Source organism: Callospermophilus lateralis, chromosome 5 (assembly GCF_048772815.1).
Source record: "Callospermophilus lateralis isolate mCalLat2 chromosome 5, mCalLat2.hap1, whole genome shotgun sequence".
In the NCBI taxonomy this organism is placed as follows: Eukaryota; Metazoa; Chordata; class Mammalia; order Rodentia; family Sciuridae; genus Callospermophilus; species Callospermophilus lateralis.
In genome coordinates, this window is record NC_135309.1 from 161,529,480 (window position 1) to 161,554,106 (window position 24,627).

At 45.2% G+C, this 24,627-nt stretch overlaps 1 protein-coding gene across 1 annotated transcript in view; it reads right to left on the reverse strand.

Annotated features, from left to right (window-relative positions):
• The window catches only part of Adamts16 (ADAM metallopeptidase with thrombospondin type 1 motif 16), a 129,055-nt gene that overhangs the window by 61,573 nt on the left and 42,855 nt on the right, over positions 1-24,627 (reverse strand). Inside the window, exons 9-13 of the mRNA XM_076856230.1 lie at positions 17,531-17,668; positions 13,799-13,952; positions 7,639-7,734; positions 1,316-1,464; positions 340-512 (exon numbers count right to left, since the gene is read on the reverse strand). Of these exons, the coding sequence (XP_076712345.1) occupies positions 340-512; positions 1,316-1,464; positions 7,639-7,734; positions 13,799-13,952; positions 17,531-17,668 (710 nt within the window). The remainder of the gene's footprint in view (positions 1-339; positions 513-1,315; positions 1,465-7,638; positions 7,735-13,798; positions 13,953-17,530; positions 17,669-24,627) is intronic.

A 24,627-nucleotide genomic window follows, 5' to 3' on the forward strand; every position in this document is an offset into this window, starting at 1 on the left:
TAACATTGCCATCAAATACTGGGACTCATACTTTTTAAAATTGATTCATTTTTAATATACCATCAGCTTTGAATTTCTTATTTCTTTAACAAATTTCCTTGCATTATGCACCTGCTCTCTGTCTGGTCTGTAGATTGCTGAGCACACAGCTGGCCACCTGTGGATGAGATACCAAGGTGGTGGGACAGGCCAAACTACACCAGCCCTCATTAGAGTGAGCAGCGGAGCCAACCCCACAGGGCGGCGTTAACGTGCCTTGGCAACAGTGCTGCCAGTCACACAACTGGAAAGCAAAGGTCACAAAGCCAGGGCTGTGCCCAAGGGCGGGCTCGGGCTTACCTGCCACCTGGGTGTAAGGCTTCCACTTGTAGTGCCAGCCCCGGAACCGCTGGCTGTTGTACGCGGCACACTGGGCGGCGCGGAAGTCCATGCTGTCCTGGGGACATTTCTGACTGTTGCAGAGCTTCAGGGTGCGGGTCGGGCCCTCACAAAACTTCCCTCCATGTGACGGTCTGGAATGTGAAGCCCCCAGTTAGGAACTTCCCATTTGAGAAGCTGCTCCACGTCCCCCAGGGGGAGCCGCTCAGGAGGGGCAGCTTTCCCAGGGAGAACTGGGACTGCTGGTCCAGGGCTTTGCTCTCCTGACCCTGCTCCTTCCCATGTCCAGCCTCCCTGTGACAAGGCCAGCATGCCAGGGTGCAGAGCACCACCGGCCCCGGGGCAGGCGCGAGCAACCTGGGATCAAGGGCCTGAGAGGACAGTGGACAGGCCATACCCGCCTCAGGCTTCGCGGACAGGAGGAGCAGAAGAGTACGGCCACTGGGGTCTTCAACCAGGAGCAAGAGGAGGATTTGAAACTCTGTCCCACATGGGAAGTGCCTCTCTCTGCCTGTCCTCCACCCAAGTCCATGGTTAAATCTCTTGTTGTAAAGGTGAAGGCATTTGATGGAAAACCAACATTTTTTTTTTTTTTTTTAATCTTTTTGCATGGAAGAGTTGTTCTTAGGGCTTCTTATTCCCTCGGGTTCTACATATTTCTCTTACAATTTAGCTGTTTAAGCAGACTCTTGGCATTTCAAGTACCTGTGGTTAAATCCCAGTTCCTGAGTGCTGCCTTTGAGTCTGTTGCTTTTTGCTGGGGTCAGGGAGTTACAGGCATCTTACCTTGTCTCAGAGATACTAACTTAAGCAATTCTTGAGTAAAATGTTTTTTGTGCTCAGTGTCTTGTACAACATTGCGCAAAGCACACAGTCAGTGTTTCCGAGCGTGGGCACTGGCAGGCTGTTGGGAGGGCCCATGGAGCGAGGGACATACCTGGGATTGGTGCAGAGGCGGTCTCTGTGAGACACTCCCCCCCCGCAGGTCCTGGAGCAGGGGGACCAGGGAGACCAGTCCGACCAATGTCCATGGGTGGGCTTGGGGCCTTCGTCACCATACTTCACACACTGTCCTCCGCGGCACCACTAAACATTTCAAAAATACATAAATAAATAATTCATATGAGTCCCGGGTGAGCAAGTGGATTGTTCCACTGCTATGTATTGGCACATTGCGTGTTTGTAAAATCTGCACACACTAACATCCCCACTCGCAAGTGGACACTCAGAACAACAGTGCTGCTGCGTCTCCCTCTCATCCCTAGGGAGAGCACACCCCGGGAAGACACGGAGAAGACCAAACATCCGAGCTCCTGGAACTTAAGAGGTTTGATTGACACGTGCTCTGTGGACATACAGTCCACCTGTTCATCTTCCAAGGCACTGAACTCTGACCTCTCCTGCAACAGGTGCTTTTCATAGCTCCATTCAGAAGAGTCAGTCTCAGGTGCAAAGTGCAGCTGGAGGCCCCACGGGCTCAGCACCTTGTCACTTCTGTGACACTCTGTGCTGTCACTGCAATGCACCTGGGCCTGGAGCCTCAGGCTTGTTCACGAGAGCATGTTAGAGGTCATCCAGCTTTCCACAGAGATGACACGATTCCTGTGGAATCCCATCTGTCCCCACTTGGGCCAGAGATTCCAGCTGCTCCTTCCTAAGAGAAGAGCTCATGGTTTTTAGTTCACTTGAAATTGACAAGTGACATTGCCTCTATGGAGCAGCGAGGCCACACTCCTTCTGACCCTGAGTTCAGCAGCACTGTCCCCACGGAGGAGGGAAGGAAGACGGCTCTGCCTGGCCCTGGAGCCAGCAGAGCCGGAGGGCAGGGAAGCGTAGTCACTGTAAGATTAATATTACAGGTAGCAAGTCACTCCAAGATTAGAGCCTGCAGCTCCAGACTGAGAGAAGAGTGCTCCTCTGTAAGAGGAAGATAAGACCACTCCCTCACTGATTCAGGCCCCAGGTTAAAACTCAGCACACCAGTGACATCAGAGCATCCGTGACACAGGAGTGGCAAGCTCAAGTGGTTCCATTTAAAATTACTTCAAAAATAAAAACTAATCTTAAACCCGTAATTAATTTTGAAAGCTTTAACCATCTGACTATTTGATTTTTCTATATAAGTAAAAAACAAAAACAAAAACCTCTGTCTCCCATCACTACTTGTCCACATCCCAGGTGGCAGAACAAACCCTGCCAGTTCCTCGGCTCAATGACAGCCCTGCAGCTGGGAACTGGGCACTTTGTAAGTCGGGAAGAGAGAAGACGATGGAGAGGAGAGAAGGGAGGGGAGGGGAGGGGAGGGGAGGGGAGGGGAGTGAGGCCCTGGAAGGAGGAGGAGACATCGTGTCCTGTGTGCCTGTTGCTATTAGTGTTTATCTTTTCTGTTTTTTTTTTTTTTTTTTAAATCACCTGGTTGTAGCTTTCTAATAAAAAAGGCAGCAAATATGAAAGGAAAAATCAACAAGTCGAGTCAGCTGAAAAATATTTTCAGAAACATCTGTCCAGTCTGAAGGTGCAGACAGGACTGGTGCTCCTGAAGGAAGGCAGGCAGGTGGAACCAGGGCCCCCCTTGAACTCTAAGATCCATTGCACAAGCAGCAGCAAGGCTTTCGCCAGGTGCCTCTGGGCAGCCTTGCTGGGTGGTGACCACTGCTGTCGATGTGATGTTGCTACCTGGCCACGTCCACAGGAGTGAATGGGTAGTTACAATGTAGTGGATATAACCACCTCCCCCCCCCCCCCCCCGCCGCAAATAAAACCCCTAGCCTTGTTTTGTACTAGGGGTTGGGATTTTTGTTTTTGTTTTTAAGATATACATGACAGTAGGGTGTATTTTGACATATTATAAATACATGGAGTGCAACCCGTTACAATTAGGATCCTGCTCTTGTGGTTGTACATGATGTGGACTTACACTGGTCATGTATTCATAGAAGAGCGTAGGAAAGTGATGTCTCGTTCATTCTACAGTCTTTCCTAGTCCCACCTCTCCCTTCCCATCATTCCCCTTTGTCTAATCCAATGAACTCCTATGCTTCTGCTCCCTACCCTCCCTTGTTATGAGTTAACATCCACATATCAGAGAGAATATTCGGCCTTTGGTTTTGGGGGACTGGCTTATTTTACTTAGTATGATAGTCTCCAGTTCCATCCATTTACTGGCAAATGTCGTAATTTCATTCTTCTTTATAGCTGAGTGATATTCCATTGTGTATCTATACCATTGTGTATCTTCACCCATGCATCTGTTGAAGGGCACCTAGATTGGTTCCACAGCTTAGCTATTGTACATTGACTGCCATAAACATTGATGTAGCTATGTCACTGTGGTATGCTGATTTGAAGTCCTTTGGGCATAGGTTGAGGAGTAGGATAACTGGGTCAAATGGTGATTCCATTCCAAGTTTTCCAAGGACTCTCCATACTGCTTTCCAGAGTGGTTGTGCCAATTTGCAGTTGTATCATTTGACTTGCTTCTAGGCATTTATTGTAAAATATACTCTTATCTGTTAAATGATATATGAAGCTATTCATTGCAACTTTTTTTTCTTTTTAAATAATAAAAGGTTGGAAACAACCTAAATGTGCATCAGGGCTTTAATTTAACTATAATAACATTCGTACTAGGGACCACTTTCAGCTTAACATAGAATAAGAGTATTTTTTATGTATACATATAGAATGATATAGATATTATATATAAAAGTATATATATATATATAATAAATGTTTAAACATTTATAATTGCCATTCTAACAGGAATGAGATGGAATTTCAGTGTAGGTTTGATTTGCATTTCTCTAATTGCTCAAGATGTTGAGCATTTTTCATATTTTGAGGTGGTATTAGGGATTGAACCTAGGGGCACTCAACCACTGAGCCACATTCCCAGCTCTATTTTGTATTTTATTTAAGACAGAGTCTCACTGAATTGCTTAGTGCCTTGCTTTTGCTGAGGCTGGCTTTGAACTCGTGATCCTCCTGCCTCTGCCCCCAGAGCCACTGGGATCACAGACATGTGCCACCACGCCTGGCTCATATATTTTTTGACCATTTGTATATCTTCTGTGAAGTTTCTGTTCAGTTCCTTTGCCCATGGATTGACTGGGTTATTTAAACCCTGACTTTTTAAAAAGGAAAGTTTCAAGGACCTCACGAGCACAGTGCACGGCACGGACCCCCGGGTACTGGCATCCAGCTCAGCATGCATGCACTCAGAGGCAGTCCTGTCTAACCTGCATACTGTCCACATTTTCCTCCCCCAAAACTGACCCCCAGACTTTGTACCACTTCTTGAAAAATATTTCATTACATGTCTTAAAAATTAAAGACTTTTAAAAATATGGACCCAATACCATTGTACAGAAACTTACAGTGATCACTCAGTATCATCAAATATCCAGTTGGCGCTCACACTTGCATTCATACCTGTGTTCTTCACTGACGTGGCAGAACAACAACGAAGCAGACCCTTCCAGGGCACGGGCACAGGTGTCCTGCCTCGACACGTGTCCTCCCTCCATCCTCTCTCCTGCCTCCATCCACCTGTCTCCTGGTTTAGGATCTTGCTGGCTGCATCTTCAGGAGGCCTCATTCTCCAGGGTGCCACCAAACACGATCCTTTGTCCCCTGGGCTTGCTGCATTGAAACAGCTGGGACTAGGGGGTTGCCCAGGGTATAGACTCACACACAGAGGGCTGTACGTGTGTGTGCATAAGTCGAGGAGTGGGATAACTGGGTTAATGCCTGGAACCCCGTATCTTGGTGCCTCAGTGTCTCAGGGGTCCTGGGGCTGCCTGCTGACCATGAAGGGCCCCAGCATCTTCCCATGTGTGAGTCTAACAGCCATTTTACTAGTTGGATCAGACGTTAAGACAAGATATCCTTCATCAGTTTGATGTTTGGCCCCTGAGGCTGAGTTCACACGGGAAAACAGGACGCTCTCTCTCTCTGTGATTGGAGACGGCTCCACTCCACATTTCTCTTGGCAAAGCTGCCCCGCTAGCCCTTCAGCAGGACCCAAAGTCTGGGAGGCTTCCAGGTCCACTTGCGAGGTGTGCCAGGCTTGCCTCTCACGTTGCTTGTTCTAGAACTGGAATCATCCTTGACACAAGAAGATCCTGGTTTCTTTTATTAATAAAACAGGATTAAGAAGCTACAATCCATTTGAAAGGTGGCCATTGCTATCGAGTTGGCCAATAGAGTTTGTGTATATGTGTAAATTTTTAAATTTTAATCTTAAAGAAAAAAAATGCTTCATGAATCCAGAGCAATTCATCCAATTCAAATTTAAGGGTTACACATATTACTCATTTCTTTGATTTTGTACCTGTATCTTTTCCCTCTCACACATGAGAAGTCTGGGTCTTAAGGACACAGCACTGACTATTTCCTCTGTCTTCCATAGTTTTAGAAGAACAAAGCCAATGGCTGCTGAAGAGTTTAAAATTCTTTGTGGTAGTCTTTTTTTTCCCATTGTATACATCCCACTGGAGACGTAAGGTCAAATTACTGGGTTTAAAGGTCATTTGGGCTCATTCCTCTATTATGGTCATGGTAAAGCCACCCACTAGAACTATCATTAGTTTACATCTTTTTATTTCACTTTTGCTTGTTAGGGGTTATCTTAACAAATTTCAAAATCACCTAGAATGTTTCAAGCTTTTCAACATATGGGTTTAGCCTTTTATTTTAAAATATAAGTTAATGATTATATAGAATAGTTTTTTTCTCTCTTTCTCATTCGCTCGGTCTTTGATAATGACAGCATGCTACATAAAGCTTTTCTGCCCTACTTCTGCATTTGAGAAAGTCTGCAGATCATTCCACAGAAGGACACAGCCATCTTACCACTCTTTTCTAAGCTACATAATTCTCCATCATGTTTGTTTCGAGAAAATTCCCTCCTGATGGACATCTGTATATTTCCAGGCTTTTGCTCTGATAACTAGAGCTGCAGTTCATTTTTCTGAAAATGCATCTTTTCCTATTCCTGCAGACATCCTTAAATGACTATTCTAGTTTTAAAAATTGTCTTTTAAAAACTCTTTTAGAGAATCTGACAAGAAAACTTCATCCCAGGGGGTTGGGAGAGGATGCTCAGGGACAGGTGCACACACAGTTGTGAGTACAGTTCACCTGTCATGATTACCTGCTGCCTAGCACTCAGGTCAATTACCCCATGTCTGGCAATCAGAGTCCCAAGACTGCAGGATCCCATCAGAGCCATATTCTTTTAAGAAACAAGAACAATTTTTATGACACGGTTTTTACTAGGGATTCATTGAGCTGCCCATGTCACTAGGTGAACTTAACTCCAGATCTCACCCCTGTGAGGGTGCCGGCCCTGGCCCAGGGAGCTAGTCTCTTTCTCTGTGCCTCTTCAGTCAGCTCTCAAGGCTTAGCACCCTTCTCTGACATTCTAAAACCTCCCTGTCTGCAGCCACATTTAAACACGCTTAGGATGTGCTGTAGCTTGGAATTTAAGCCCAACAGATCAGTGATACATTCAGTAAACATTTCTCTTTCATATTCATTAACACTAAAAAGACCACAAACATAAAGCATGAAAATGTCTGCAGTAACAATTTGATTTTCATATATTTCTATCTTCATCAATAATTTTTACATTCTAAAAAGGCAACCAGGTTAAATCAAAAACATTAAAATATTATTCTTACTTGCTAACTTATTCTTTTAATTTATTTTGTTTTATTATTTTTTTGTGGTTCTGGGGGTCAAACTCAGTCCTCCACATTCTGGTCAAGCTCTCAACCATCGAGCCACAGCCCAGCACAACCAGTTTATTCTTAAAATTTAATGACACACTTGTCCCGGCTTGCCACTAGGTAATAGACTTGCTATCCTTATTTGTTTCTTCTTTTTTCTGAGTTGAAGCTCTGCACCTTTACCCACAGCCAGCAACAGGTCAAAATGCTTCACTGCAAGGTCTGCAAACTGAAGCTCAGAGGCTGAGACAGCACAGACGCTGTCTAAGTGAGGTCAGTGGTTAATGTTTCCCTTATTAAATGAACTCAGTCATCAGGTCTTGCCTGACTTCTCTGTTAATTTTGGAAAGCTCATCAACAATATTCCGAAATATAGATATAATAAACCACAGCTCTTGGGCAGGGGTGCAGGCAGACACAGGGGTAAGAGGAATGCTGGGTTAGAACAGGCAAACAAAACAGGAGGAGAGGTGTGTGCGTTGGGGAAGTGAGAGCTGTGCACGTTGTCCCCCCGACCGCAGCTTCTTACCATGTCCTGCCCACACAGGGTGCCCTCTGCCGCCGGCATGAACTTCGTCTCACATTTCCTTCCTATGCGATGGCACCACAGGGCTTTACAGATGTCCTAAACAGAATGAATGAGGTCATCAGTGTGGCCAATGGTCCATACACTTGTGATAAAATGTCAGTGAAAAGTCTACAGGAAAAACAACATTCTCAATTAAAAACGGATGTGTATCCTGCAGCAGACGAGGCATCGGAACCTGTGTTTGGAATTGCTTCTTCAGAATTTCATCTCTGAATCTGTGTTTATTTGGATTTACTCAGTATAAATTTAACAACATTATATTCTCCAAGTTAAAAGGAAAAAATATGCTTGATACAAACATTGTAGAAATCTACAAAAAATTACGATTTTTTTAAAAAGTCAACAAAACAATTAATGATTTATTCTTTTCCACTTCAATTTCCACTAACCTCTTGAAATTGGGATTATAATTTTTAAATTAAAGATGATTAGGAAACTTGTTGATCCATCCATCCCTCTATCATCCATACATTCATCACCCATCCATCATCCACCCATCATCCACCCATCATCCACCCATCACCTATCCATCATCCACCCATCATCCACCCATTTATCCCTCCAACATCCCCAAAGCTTTGGTGAAAGCTTAAAATAGTGAAGCATCTCACTAGACACAAGGTTTGGTAATGAACAGGACCAGGACTTAGAGTCTTGAACTTGGTCTCCAAGGAGTGAAGAGGACCTACTGCACAGGGAGGGAGAGGTGCCCCAACTGGGGAGGGACAGGAAGTAGGCTGAGCATGCAGAGCCGCAGAAGGCTTGCCTGGAGGACTCCAGGAGTCTCTGAACCAGCCGCCCCTTTCATTGTCCCTTGATGCTGGGGATCAAACCCAGGGTCTCACATGTGATAGTCGAGTGCTCCACCACTGATGCAGCCCTGACCCAGGTCTTGACCTGAGGCCCTCTGCCAGGAGGCAGGGAAGCACTCAGAGGAGAAGAGCGTGTGCAGGAAGCACTCAGGATGAAGAGAGTGTGGAGGAAGAACACCCAGGGGCCGTCCTGCGTAAAACAAGGGCTGGGATACGCGAAGGACGACAGGCGTCCCAAATGGAAAGAATTATTTTTTACTTCATATCATTTGATTCTAAAGGAGCATTTAGTGACAGGCAAAGTAGGACCTGTGATATGAACGGAAGCTTCTGGAACGCTGGTGGGAGCTCTGGCACAAGGTGATGAAACATTTCTGAAGCTGTGTGCAATTTTACAGGAAATGGAGTGGCTGCAAGTGCCAGGCCCCGTTACTATAGAGAAAATGCAGGCAGCGAAGCTGGGCTGGAAAGACGCCTCGCGGCCCCGATCCACACTTCAGTAGCACCGATAGCGTCTTGGCACTGTGTAAGCCAGCTTGAGAAGGGCGTGGTTTTTAATGATCCATTTTAACTTTATTGTCATGAAACTTGTTCTGAAGTCCCCTTACACTTGTTTATGCACCACCCATTAAGAAGTTAGATATTTATTAAAGACAAACCTTTGTATTTTTTTCTGCCTGTATCTCCTCAATAAAAAAATAACTTCTGGAACTTGGAGTCTTTACAAGTGAGCTTTCAATGTTTTAATTCAGAAATCAGTTGCTTTTATTCTGAGCCATTCATAAAAATCTCACATGGTCACAATCACTGTGCCATTAAGGGCCATTTTCTTGTGAATCCCCAGGATCTTTAAGTACTCCTGGGACAAATGTGTCACGTTGGTGGCTGGCACTTTGTTTGGCTCAGGTCCTTCTCAGAGGGGGACAAAGAGCTCTACAGCTGCTCTGTGCAGCCGCGGCCCAGAGAGCGGCAGCAGGTGGCACAATTGCACTGGAGTGGTGGCCCACAGAGGCCTCTGGGTGGAGGGGACACAGAGGTCTACTGGTGCAGGACGCTGGGTCTGAACATGGAAGAAGAGAGTGCAGTGAACAAGGCGGACAGGAAGCTGCTGGTGTGCTGGGTCAGGTGGGAGATGGCCACAGGGGTCCAGCACAGAGGTGGGTATCCCAGAGAGACAGAACTGGTGTGGATTAGGAGGACTGGATTGGGGCAGCCAGGGCCTTGTGTCCTCACTGTGTGTATGAGGGTCGCCAGTCACCAACATGTCCAGAGGCTGGATGTAGTGGGCACAGAGAGCATGCCCGACTCGGGGCCTGGACCTAACAGCTGCTAAACCACTGCACGCTCTCTGCACTCCTAAGGGCTTGAGGGTGTTCCAGCAAGTCACAGGTCTCATCCTGCCATCACAGCACCACTCATCCTGCCATCACAGCGCCACTCAGTGGTTGCTGTGACTGCAGGGCTAGGGGGCTCATTCTCAGGGCCCAAGACTACTCAAGATGATGCAAGGTAAATGGTGCAAATTATTCTAGTATGTTCGTCGCCACTATCTGGTGCAGTGCTGGGTACTAACAGGCTGTCAGAAAATGCTTTCTCAACAAGTCGAACATGTACTTGGTTGTTCCTGTACAAATAAGTGACAGTATGAGCAGGAAAAATTTTAGTATATGATGAAGTTAATGATGGAACTGAAGAAAGGACTGGACTGTAAGATGATATAGCTCCTATCTAAGGTGATTCCAGAACATTCTTAATGTTTTAGTTTTTGGAAGCATTATGCAGAATAAAGAAACAGGGTGGCAGAACTATCACAGGTAACAGTTTCAAACTCAGCTAAGTGTAAAGCCTTCAAATGCAGGATACTGGTGCCAGCTCACCACCAGAGTAGGGACGTCCCTAGCTCTCCTGCACTCTGGCTTAGACCCTCTGTGCACTTCAGTCTCAACCTGGGACCCACACAGTGCCCAATTCCAGTGTTCAGGTAGGAATACATTTTACATTAGACACACTCGACATATCAAACAGTCCATGTCCCTGTTCAACATTAGCAACAGCACTCGAGACCTTGGCATCCTACAGATTTAATTGTCTGCCATAAAAAAATATGGCGCTTCGTCTGGACACCCCAGTAAATGCTGTAGTATCACAAAGAGTTGGGTGAAGAAATGAAAATTAAACCACCACTAAACAACCCCAAGCCCTTTGCTCTAACATTGACCACACTGACTTGACTTCTAAGTTGTGGACATAACCTACAATGACGGTGTTAGAGCATCACTGCTGTGTGCCGTGGTGGCCTCAGGGCACTAAGAGTCCTCTTGGAGTAAGGATCCTGTTAAATCACAGTTCTAGTGTCCAGGCAGCAGTAATGTGAGACTTGCTGCATGGGGTGGGGGAGCTCTTAACTTAGCCACAGGACCCAGCACACTGAGGAGATCTGATTTCAAGTAATTCTAGCTATATTTCAGACAGCAGGCCACGGAGCTATGTTGATGGAGCACAGTAGTAATGGTAAAGTCCCAATGTTTGTGACACTAGTGCTTAACGTGGCAGAAAAGAGCCAAATCCTGTGTGGAGAGGGTCTCCTGCAACTTTCTCTGCAGCTTTAGGGAGGGGGCTCGCTCATGACTCGACCTGTGACTTCAGAGTTTTGTTTACAAAGACCAATTTCAGTAATAACGACGTGACTAAGCTGAACATAAAGCGTTTCAGATGGCTGAGTTGAAGACTTGAGGAGGCCTGCAGCACAGCTGTTTCATCTCCTCATACGGCCTGTACGGAACTTGGAAGATACAAATGACACCATGGTCAGATGTGCAATGCCCTGTAACCATGTTCCACCCGGTGAGCTGCTCCTATAGCTAATTCCCATCATCAGTCTGCATCGGTGGACAAAGAAACCCGTTGTCACACATGTGTGTGAAATTACACCCAAGAATGTAGACACACACACACACACACACACACACACACACACACAAATTCTAGGGGAACTTATTCCATAGAAAGAGGCCTTAGGAATATAGGGTAAAGAAAATGATAGCAATTTAAATCTGAGATCTATAGAAAACATAAACACATAATGATAAATATATAAGGAAATATATAGTCATTTCTTGTCTTAATGTTATAAATAACTATTTTAAACAAAAAATATGATATTGCATCACGTGGCTTATAACATGAATATGCATCGAAGTAAATGTGGCAGTGATGGGTAAAGTGTGGGCAGTAGGGATCTTCACACTACAGACAGCATGGACAGCTGCACATGGACTGACGTGTGGTGAGGATCCTTTACCACACACCAAGAGGCTGTGCAGACTCTTGTTAAGAGGTTACTGCAAATAGTAACCTCTAGAGTAGCCAAACACTAGCACTAGAAAGTGGAGCCAAAAAGCAAATAGATGTTAACAAACAGAATCTACAACAAGCAATTTTTTCCACAAGGCAGACCAAAGGAATCACAAAAGAAAAAGAAATGAAATAAAAAGCAAACAAAATGGCAGATTTAACTTCCCCATATCAATAATTACATTAAACAAAACAATTAAACATTCTAACGAAAGGTTAGAGATTGCTCAACAAGTCAGAGAAGTAATACCAAATAAAAGAATGCTTACAACACACATTTTATACAAAATACTAGAAATATTTAGAAATTATTTAGAAATAAAAGGATAAAAGATTATTATGTGCATAGGATTCCTAAGTCAGCTAATATGGCTATATAAATATAAAACAAAGTAGGATTTAAGAAGAGTAATATGACCAAAATTGTTATTATAAATTAACAGAAGAGTCAAGAAGACGGAACAATCTGAAATACATACACACCTCCTATGCAGTTTCAGAATATATAAAACAAAATCGAAAGCAGAGAGGGAAATAGGGACATACACAACCATCATCGGCAATTAGAACACCCATCTCCAAGAAGTGCCATGACTGATAGCAAATATAATGCAGGATAGAGGAGCTGTGAATGATATTTTCAAATAAAAACAGGCGTTTCTTAAACAATATACCTGAGCAGCTCAGAATTCACATTCAAGTGTCCAAGACTTTATGGAAAGGGATGCTGGTAACAGGTGCATGTGTTTGTCAAATTTAAATTTTGTACTTAATGTATTTCACTACATGTAAATATGCCCTCAAAAATCAAAAAACATCCTGAATTTGACTGATAATTGTTTTCTTTTTTTTTTAATTTTTTTTTTTTTTGATAATTGTTTTCCAGATGGCTTTAGGATACCACAAGGGACATGATTTGTGGTCACAAAGCAATACCATGAGGAGAACAGAGCACAATCTGGAAAACCCCATCTTTAAAAGAAAACTTTGGTGCTTTGTCTCTTCTCCTCAACAAACACGAGAGAGACACTGGAGAAAGAAAGCCCCGAGGGAATTCCCATCTCCTGCCAGGTCTCAGGCAACACCAGGTGTGGGCCGACCGACTCACAGGCTATCCCCTCGCAGGCCAACGTGCCCAGGGGAAGAGGCAGGAGCCCCTCCTGGGAGCTGCTTGAGTTTAGAAGAAGGATCAGGACCCGGGGTTAAGCTGGGGTGTTCCCAGCACATTCCCACATGTTGGGGTGGGGGGTGGGGCTGATGCAGGACTGTATTCTTTGTCTGTTTTCCTCTTGATTTCATTATAAACTAGAATAGAAGAAACCCCAAATCTAGAGACTTTCATTTAATTCCTGAGAAGCTCTCTGTGGTCCAGTAGAGCAGGCTCCTAAATCTCCATTTTCCCCGCTTAACAAAAGCATGTGTCTGCATTACATGAGGAATTTCTATAGGAAATGATGTCGCTGGGGTAGACACCATCTTTTATGAGAAACTGCTCTATAAATACTTTATTCGAGGAATTTAATAATCAGAAGCTCTGCATAGGCTGCTGCTTTCTAATAAATTATCTTATATAGGGAGGGAGTAGAGGGAACATTGTTTTCTTAATATCATCTGAAAAAAATGCAGAATATTAATTTGCTGACTTACCCCAGCTAAAAGTTCTTGTGGAGCTCCCACATGATAAATCAGAGAGAGATCCCACCTAACAGGCCAAGTCGGTTCTCAAATGAAAACTGATACCCACAGCAGTTTCTACTGTCATCTTCTCTGCCAGTGAAACATGTGTTTCCTGTTATGTAGGGCCAGCCCTAACATACAGAGGGTTTGACATTTGGTAGGTACCCAATAAATTCCGAAGACATCAATGTCAGTTACACTAAATAAAATGATTTTTTGAATCATATTGCATTGAGCGTTTGCCAATAATCACTTGCCTTTTTAAAATCCAGCATGCATAGCTTGGCTTTTTCTCCAAATTGCCACTTGCACTGTGTGTTTGCATCGTATAACTCTCCCGGCAGCTTCTCGGGGTACTTGTATTCCTTTCCAGGCTTTGGCTGGTCAGCAAGGCACACTGCTTGGGTAGTGCTGAAACAAAGAGGAGATGGGCAACTGGGGAGGGTTACCAAGGAAGTCCCATCAACCGAATCTCTATCTCATGCAATTGTGCAAACTATTTTGCATAGAAGGAAACTTTTTTCCTGTGGTTCATTGTATCATTTATCCTAATCATATTTAAACACAGCAGCACACATTTCTGAGATTATTAATAATAAATTTTACCTTTTCCAAGAAGGCAATTTGTTCTTTGTTAGATTTCTCAAACTTATCAGGGGGAAAAGTGTAACTGAATAATTAAAACCAGATGTTCAATGTGAGAAGTTCCTATAACAAAATCTTTTATGTACACGTCTTGCCAGAAACCATCAAAAGATGAAATCAGGCACTGTAAAAACCAAAATGCAATGAGACTATTTCAGTCTGGAATTTCTTCTTTTCCTTTCTGCCTCCCCTCTTATCTTTTAGGCAGGGAACAGTCTGTGTAATACCTTAGACCTTCTAGAGGACCTTCAGGGAAGACCACATTTCCACTAGCAAATGTCTATGTTCAGGTGATTTCTGCCCAGACCTTCCAATCCAGAAGGAATCTAACTCTAGTGAAGTTCACTAGTAGATGACTAAAGACCAACTAATGCTCACTTCCTCCACAAATGGAGCATTACTTTCCCTACCAGGGATGAATTGGGAGTAATTTGTGCATTTTAGGGTGATATTTGAAAGTTTCTATGATTGCAAATAGCAACTAAATCCTTTCAATGAATTTCAATACCTCCCAACCTAAAACTGGCGAAAACTTATTAACAAAATTCAAGCAAGTTATTTTGTAGATGTACAGACTGATTCTAAAGCACACAATGAGAGGCTAAGTACACAGAACTCTTCTCACAGCGCTGAAGGAGAATGCAGTTGGAGAGCTGACACTGCCCAACGCAAGACTCACGGAGAAGCCACAGACCAGGAAAATGTGGAGCTGGAGGAAGGACACACTAGATCAGGGAGAGCCCAAACAGACCCACCTACACCTGGTCACTGATTCTGGACCTGGAGGAAGGCAAGAGAAGGAAGAAGGGGGGACACGCTCTCTGTAATCACTGCCAGGACAACTGGACATCTCCATGCAAAAAGAAAAATCCAGAGACTTTAGAGGCTCACAGTACCTGATTTCAAGATGTACAGTGAAGCTGTGGTAAACAAGCCATTGTCATTTTGGCAAAAGGACAGACAAACAGATCAACACAACAGAATGGGGATTCCAGAAAGACAGCAGCGCCACAGGTCAGTTAAGTTTCTGACGAAGTTGCAAATCTAATTGAGAAAAGGAAATCTGTCCTTTGCATTAGATAGTACTGAAAAAAACTGGACCAGCTTATGAAGAAAAGAAGTTGGTCCATACCTCATGCCCCATAGGAAAATTAACTAAGACTGGCTCGTTAGCCTCAATATAAAATGAAGAGAACCTATACAATTACAGGAAACTAGACTATACACTCTTCACAAAAATTGGATCATAGACTTAATATACGACCTTTGAAAATAACATAGAAGAACGCCTCCATGATCCCCATGATCTTGATGTCCTTTTAAGATCTAGCACCGAAGGCATACTTGATAATACTCGATAAGCTAGACTTTATTAAGATCAAAACTTCTGTTCCGTGAAAGACACTAACAAGGAAATGAGAAGACAAGCCACAGACTGGGAGAAAAGACTTTCAAAAGTCACACCTGATAAAGGATTGTTTTAAAATCTATGAATAACACTTAAAATTCAATAATAAGAAAATAAGACAAAACAAAAACTCAAAGAGAGAGAAAAGCTCTGAATAGACACTTTGTTAAAGAATATATACAGATGACATACATATAAAAGATGTCCAACATTGTGGGTGATTAGGGAACTGCTATGTAAACTCTCAGTGACGTTCCCCTGCACACCTACCAAGATGGCTGGAATCCAGAACCCTGACAGCATCAGGTGTTGATGAGGTTGTGAAGCCACAGGAACTCTCATCCAATCAGAAGGGGTACCAAAGAAAAGTCGTTTGATCATTTACAAACTATCTACCACAACATTCATTTGGACAAATGAATTTTGACTTTGCTGTATGCCTGACACACAATATCCAGTAGCATCCATGTAACATGCAAAGCAATAAAACTTGGAGATTACTTGGAAAACTATATTTAAGACTTTGGAATGAGAAAACATCTTTACTCAGTGGTTTATAGGAAGTACCAACCCTAAAGAAAATATAGATGATTCAGACTCCACAAGGAAAATGAAAACCCCCGCCTATCAAAAGACTACACCGGAAGAGCAAGTAGGAAGCCTCAGAGTGAGAGATGTTTATGTATATACTCTAGGATGGATCAAATGTTCATGGGTGTATAAAGAATTCCTACCAAGAAATAAGGAAAAGAAGGCCTCGGTTTTTTAAATGCTCAAGAGATTTGAACAGGCACTTTACCAAAGAGGTTTGTCAAGTGGCCATTAGACATGTTAAAATGGTATTTGCCCTCATTAATCACCACCTTAAGCTGCCAGTGCACACCCCACAACATGACAAAAGTGAGAAATATCAGCACCACATATGGCAAAGGTCAGGAGCACGTTTAAATGTCCTACTATTTTATAAAGAACTTGAGAGATGATTTGGTGCTAGCTCATCATTTTCCAAGTAAGAAGAGGGGGTTTCTGAGAAGGATGCATTCTTTGTTAAGGAGCCCCCCTCCAGGGATGAAGACGAGCTCAGCCCCTGGGCTCCACCCTGCCTTCTCCCCACTACATGGCGGTGCTCCTCTCCAGCCTCAGAGTTGCACAGGCTCTGCAGAAACCAGGACCAGCTGTGACTCGCTTGCCTTCCTGAAGGTGGAGTTCACATAGCAGAGCAAGCTGAGGACTGAGCGCACTGTTTCCATTGGACACAGGAACATGCTTAATTATTTTTAAAGTCAAGAAAGTCCATGTTGTCATGAATTGTGAAATAAGAAGCTAAAATTTCCCTATGTCATGGACCTCCCAGCTGCAGACATGAGCAATCGTGATGATTTTGTGTCTGGTAACAGAAAATGACATAGGAATTCATTGAGTGGGCTGATGAATTTACTCCAAATAAGTATTTGTCCTCATGACTCTACAAGAATGGAGTCAAGTTGTGCTGACAAGTTCAGGCCAATTGGGTTCCCTCTTCATGTATTTTTTTCCCCATCTGCCTGATGCTAGACTATTAATAAAGGAGAGCAGATTCATCTCTAAAAGCTAGCCAATTATTCTTACTCACTGTTGGGAATCTGTCCACACATGATTGATATTTTCCTATTAATCGATTGAAGATGCCTATTTATAAAAGTAAGAAAACTTTCCAAAACATTAAATGCTGACAAACGCCTTGGTGTGATTGATGCTACGTGGACTTCCTTGGAGTCTCAAGATCAGCCTGGGATTGGCTGTCAGACCTCCATGCTCTAACAAAGTGTCTAGTCAACTCCATGGTCAGCTGAATCTCAAGACACCTTGGGAGGATCCCAGGCCGGCAAACCCACCCGAGCTGCATGCACAGGAGGCTGAGCAGGGAGTGACCACCAAGGGCGCAGGGACCTCATACCTTAAAAACTTGTGCAGGTACTGGCGGCTGCAGGGAGACCAGGAGAAGACTCCGTTGCGTCCTGCCAGCGTGGGGGACATGATGTTGCCCTCTGACTTTTTGCACATGTTCCCTTCTCCATCGTGGACCATGCCAAAGCTACGGAAGAAAGAGAGAGAGGTGGCTATTCAGAGCATAGTGCAGTTTCAAGTGTCAAATGTGCTCCAACAACCCCAAGTCTGACTGTGAATCCTCCTATAAGCTTCAAGCAAGGCAGGCCAAGGCAGAAGCCAACATGGCCTGGGAGTGCACGGGTCTCTTCTGTTCTGAAGAATAGACCATTCTTTGGAATGATCAAAAGCATGCATGGGCATCCAATCAGAGCAAGTGCCCAGGTGCCTGCTGAGGACAGATGTTTTAAAAAGGAGCATTTCAAGCATGTGGGAAGGACAGTTTGTTGTGACTTGATAAAGCTAAACTGACCAATCTTGCTTCCTTCTCTCTGCACTCTTCGATCACTGGGACTGTCCAAATTTCTAAGAACATTAGAAAATGCAAAAAACAGGCTCCCAGCCAGGAATTGTTGACCTGGGGAAGAGCAATCCAGATATCTGAGGTTGCCAAACAAGCTCCCCTAGGAGTGTGTGGTGCTTAATGCAACTAGAGGACGACTGAGCCCCTGCTGCTCTGGTCAAGGGGCTCACACTCCATCTCCACAGCCACCCTGTGTGCCTCCTTCTCATGCCAAGACCAGGCTGTGGGGTGGCAGCCGGGCAGTATGTGACTCCTTGACCCACGTCTCTCCTCCCTCTGGAGGGGCTTCTCCCCAGAAAACAAAAGGGTGAATATGGTTGATTCATCTGTGGACATTTCCTGAAGCTGCTCCTATTACTCTTGAGTGAAACCAGACCAGGGATCCAGCTCTGGCCTCGTGTATGGGGCAGCTCAACTGCAGTGGCTACAGATCAGGGCCACACTGACCGGAGCTGCAAACTCCTGTTACCATGAGCCTACTCCCGCTTGACCTCCTAGAGTTTTCTGGTTGGACAGCCTTGTGCTGCCAGCGTCACCTCTCGCAGAGGACCCCAGCATGCTGCCTGGGGAGGAAGGCAGGGGGTTTGGGAACTCCACGTGGCCCTGAAGACCTCCATTAAGGCCAATACCTATTAGGACAGCCAAGCCATTATTGGCACTGACGTCTCCTAACCAGTCGTTGTGTGAATTCCCTGAGCACAGGGTCCTGACTAAGTGAGACACAGAGAAAAAAGAAAGGCAAGAGAGAAAAACAAGGAAGAACAAGGCGGCCACTGGATCTGGGGGCTTTCTGAGGCCCAAATCCTTGAAGAGGGGAGGGAAGGGCAGGGACAGGAAACGCCTGCAGGGGAAGTGGCTCCATTTGGGGACAAGAGGCTCTGCACTTGTGGCTAAGACTGAACTCCTTTGTCCACTTAGCTGGGGACTTGGTCATTTAGCACTGCATGATAATAGGAGCGAAAATAACATTCACAAACACCCACTGGGGCTCAGGCACCGTGTCAAGCACACGACACACATTTTCTAACTTAAACCTCATCACACCCCACAGGTCAGCAAGGCTGAGGACTGGAGAGAGGCCCTGTCCAGGTGCAGAGTGAAGACCCGAGATCAGACACCAGGAGGTCAGGGCCCTTGCTGGACATGCAGTGGTTAGACCTGAGCAGGACAGAAGAGTGTATCCAAGGAGATGTGGCCTGCAAGTACTGTTGGATTCCTGCAAAACTCCGACCAGTTCTGAGGATGCTGTGGATGTGGTCATTCCAGCCTCCGCCCATTCTCTGAAGCTCTATTAAAGGCAATTAATCAGGGCCAAGGAGACCCTGTGGCAGAGGAAATGTGTCATGGCTGTGGAAAGGAGCTGGGCTCAAATCCCAGCTGGAAGGCGTCCCTGGGAGGCAGCAGTGGAGAGGAAATGCTTCCCACCCTGCCCTGGCTGGCCCTCCACCTGCTTGTAGAAGAAGATGCAACGTGGTCCAGCAACTGCCTAGATAGACCCACTCCACCGCGGCCTACCTTTCTAAGGAACTGAAAGTGCCAAGGCCTAGGTCTACGGACACCTTGGTTTTAAGCTTTCTCATTTAAGGCATTTTCCGTGATTCTTCAAACTCTGCAGTGCGTTTAAGATCTGAGATACACTGCACAATGTGGCTAACCACAGCCTCTCTGGTGGCTTCTGATGCAGCAGGTTAGGGGTCAGGATCTGGCACTTGGCTGGATTCGTACACACCCCAGGGATTCTGATGCCCACCCAGCATCACTATTTCATAAGTTGTGTTGTCCCTCAGTATACCATGCACAGACATGATGAACGCCAGTAAGTCAGCATAAAAATACCACAGAGGTCATATCTATATTAACATTAATGTGAACAGAACACATCTGGAAGATGAGGTTGGTATTTGTCAACCAAGAAAAATAATTACTACTGAAGGTATACGTGCTAGATGATTTCATTTGCTCCTGTGCATCAGAACACTTTAGTTAAGCGGTTATCACCCATGCTTAAAATAACAAAATTGATTTCCTTCCTTCATCCTTTACCAATCTGTTAAGTTTGGGAAGAGCCAAGACCCCCTCATCTGTGCCCACGGCCCCACTGCCAGGGCTCCAGGGCTCATGGCAGGCTCTCCATGGTGGACCAACAAGACAGTCTTTCCGGCTGTAACACTAACTCAAATGCTGGGCACAAACCGAATTTCAGATTAGACTTGATTTGAGAATGATACTCAGTGTTGGATATGTCTAATGTTTTCCACCATGCTTTCTTGAATGATCTAATTATCATCAGCAAATATTTTTGCATTTCTAGTGGTAGACCAGGATGAGCAGACCCGTGTGGCAGAGTGCGCACCAACTATTTCAGCTGTTCAGAGGGCACAGTTAGGGGACGGGGACACCCTTCAGAGGAGTGGCGGCTCAGTGTCATCTTGGTGCTCACTCCACCCTTGGAGTGATGATGGTGTTCTGGGGAAGGGCCCAGCGTGGGCATCATGAGCAGCACAGCTCATCCTCAAGAGGGGCAGAGGCTGAGGTGGACAGAGCAGCCGGGAGCCGCCGACACCTGCAGAGACCTCGGACTGGAGGGTCTCATCTCTGTCTTGCACAAGCTGTTTGATAACAGATTGTTTAGCCCCCTGGTCTTCAGTTTCCACATTATAGAGTCTACATAAACTGTACAGCATGCCCAGCACTGTGTAATTCACAGAGGAAAATTCAGAACTTCTGTCCCTTGTCCTGCTTCGAATATGGTCTTGGTCACATGCCTCGACATGTGGAAGTCACTCGTGCACATGTGGTGTATATATGTATGTGTATGTATTGGGTGGGGGGGAAGCCAATGGACTTCAAACACTTTTTGGATACAGAAACAAGAACTTGCAAGAGGAACAGTGATAAATAAACTTGGTAAGAGCTGAAGCCCTTGGTCGGCCAGGGATCCTCAGGGAACAGTCTGACGATCACCAGACCCGATGATGGAGCAGGGGCCAGCTTGCTCCAGTATTCTACAGGTCCTTAAAGTCACCAAGCACCTCCTTGTCCCAGTGGAAGGGGCTCAGGGTGATGGCAGAGTGCGGTCATGAACAGGTGGGGTGCCGATCACCCCCTAACACCTCAACGGCATCTACCATCCCTAGGGAGTGTGACTGAGCTGCACCATCTCATCACCCAGCTGTGGGGCTGCCTGCCCACGCTGCTTCTTCCAAGTGTCCCTGACTGTCCCCGCGTGCCCTCTTGCAATGCCCACACCCCTCTTTACTCCATCCCTCGCATGGCATGTCTACTTTGTCTTCTTTCTTAGAATTTGGGAGGGCACGGGTTGCTTTTTCAATAGATTCCTACACAACGCCCTGTGGACAGATGCAAACTGTGCCCAGTGACTGGGTGCGTAGATTCACGGGAGCCAGGCCTGGAGGACCACGTATCCTCTCAGCGCGGTAATCACGCTTTGGTGGTGTCTTAGTGGTCTGAGACACAGCACAGGGTAACTCTTGAAGCCTACTCTGTGAAATGGACGTGTGCAGCTCAGCTAGTATGGTTCATATTGCACGTACACACGTGGCGGGGAGCTCCCGGGGCTCTCCTGATTGCAGATGGCAAGCCCATGTAAGAGCTGATGGGTGATGCTCTGTGAGCTCTGATAGTGACAGGGGACAGACAGAGGGCATGGTGGGAGCATCAAGTCAAGGGAATAATTCTATAGTCTGGGCCCACGGTGCTGACCCCACATGCTTTCACTTTTTTTTTTCTTTTTTTTGGTACCAGGGATGGAACTCAGGGGGACTTAACTACTGAACCCAATCCCTAACCCAATTTTTGTATTTTATTTAGAGACAGGATCTCACTGAGTTGCTTCATGACTCACTTTTTTCTTTTTCTTTTTTTTCCTGAGACTGAATTTGAATTTGAAATCCTTCTGTCTCAGCCTTCCCAGCTGCTTTCACTTTTGAAAAGTAATTTACCTGCAGCCCATACTGGTTTAGTTGCCAGGATATGTTACATTTCTCTGCAAACTACAGGAGAAATACAGGCCCTGTTTTAGTCAGCCTTTTCACTGCTGTGACTAAAGGACCTGACCAGAACAACTATAGGGGAGAAAAAGTTTATTTGGGTGCTCACGGTTTCAGAGGTCTCAATCCATAGAGAGCAGACTCCATTCCCCGGGGCTCATGGCAGAAGAGTGAGGCAGAGGGAAGCAGCTCACATGATGATCAGGAAGCAGAGAGAGACTCCACTCTCCAGGAGATACAAAATACATGCCCCACAGCCACACCCCCAATGAGCCACTTCCTCCAGCCACACCCCACCTGCCTCCAGTTACCACTCAGGTGATCCTATCGCTTCAATAAACTTGTTCCCATTACTCTGAGTGACATGCCTGAAATCATTCTGACTTGATTGCAAGATTTGGGGTTTGGAGGGGGGCCTTCATGCCATCTCAGTTTTCTTGGAGGCCCCAGCCTCCAAATGATAGAACCGATGAATCTGGAATCTGTGCCCTGCCCACCAAATGGTATGACTTTTCTTAGGAAAGGGAATTCTCCAATGGACTTATGTCCAGACACACTCTTCAACAGGTGCGTTCTGCCCTCTGTGCATCTGTGTGATTCTTCAACACCACTTCTAGCAAACTCTATGTCCTGCTTCAAGACATTTAATATAACTAGAAAACTCTCCTTGAACCGTGTTCACTCAGCAATCCTAGTTCAACGCCTTGTACTGGAACAGAATGCACATCTGGATTCTGGCTCCAGTCTCTCCAAACCACCTGTTCTTGACAATTTCTATTGTTAGGTCCGATTCCCCAGTATGAAGGGCAAGTAGGTGGTGGATGAAAACAACTTAGAAGAAACTGGATGGGCATAAACTACGATCCTTCCTTGAGTTGCATTCCAAGGTGAGAGATCATGGAATGTGAAGCTAGATACATGCTCCATAATGAACAGGACCCAGGACATGGCTGTCACCTCTGAACGAGGATGTTCATGTGTCTTCCACAGCAAAAGTCCTAATAGATAAAAAATTGCTTTTTAACCCTCAACATGTGGAATTCAAATTTGACCCTCCTTGGAGCTCCTTGCCAAAGATATGGTAAAGGCACAATGTCTGTGCCAAGGCACCTGATCCTTGTATCAAACCCGTAATTCCTTCCTCAAGAAATAGAATAAAATACGTGAATGCAATAAATGTGCTTGTCTTCAAGTCAATTAAAGTAAAATGTATGACGTTTTATTACTGATGTTATGTGCTGTGGCCTTTCTCATTTGGAGCTGTCAGACCTAAAGCTCCACCCTTCATTTGTCCCCCTCCCCGCTCACATTCTGGCTCACTCATCCCATCAATGCCATCATCATTGCTACTACTATTATCATAACAGCGATCGCTGGTTTGCGTACTTAGCTTATGCCCAAAACACACATTTCCTGTTTTCTCGGCATGAGCAGAAGCTGTTTCGTTGACAACATTGGCTCTTAGAGCTCTGGGTCTCTCTCCTGCAGTGTCCTCTGAACTGCCGCTGGTCCAGAGGATGGGGTCGCTTCTGGAGGTCATTCTTCCATCACTCTCCATCCTCATGGGAGCTCCTTCCGTCCCACCCACCTGCAATCCCACTCTCAAGTGATCTACATTTCTCTCATTTTAAGGAAGTTCTTCAGCCATCAGGCCCAGGCTGAGTGAGGAAAGGAACTACTAATAATTGGCCGACTCTGGTCCTTGTTGACCTGGGGATGGAGAGCCCTGTTAGGGGCATCCAGATTCGCGTCAGTCAGCTTCACCTCCTGCAACAGCCTGCACTGCCAGCGCCCATATCTCAACCGCTTGTCAAACGCTGACGGCTCAGTCCGGGTGACTTAAATATTTCTTGCCTTGATAGTTTAATTAAATTCAGGTATGGTTCAGAGGACAGTAAGATCCTTGTGTCGTTACAATAATGAAAGTTTTTGAAGTTTTTACTCTAGCAGACTATTAAAAATACAATTATGATTTAACTGAAAGCCTTATAGAGTATAGGTGTAATTTTCTAGGCAATGAAATAGTCAATCATTACCTCTAATGATAAAGGGATCAGTAATGGGATATGGAACGTCATTTTCAGGTCACATGGAGTCTAAGATGCAGAGTCCCATGTAGTTCCACAGACAGAGGTCACACATGTGTGTGCATAAATGTGCACACACACGCACACACACACCACACACACACACACAATACACATGCCATACCCCCACACACAACGCACACACAACACATGCACCCAATACACGCACATTGCACACACCACACACCACACACCATTCACACCACACAAAATATACACACACCACACACAACACATGCACACAATACATGCACAACATACACCCCCACACACAACACATGCACACAATACACTCACACCACATACCACACACACCACACACACAATACACATACCACACCCCTACACACAATGCACACACACCACATGCACACAATACACACACCACACACACAACACATGCACATAATACATACACATTGTACACAACACACACAACACACACAATACATGCATGCAATACACACTGCACACCACACACACACCA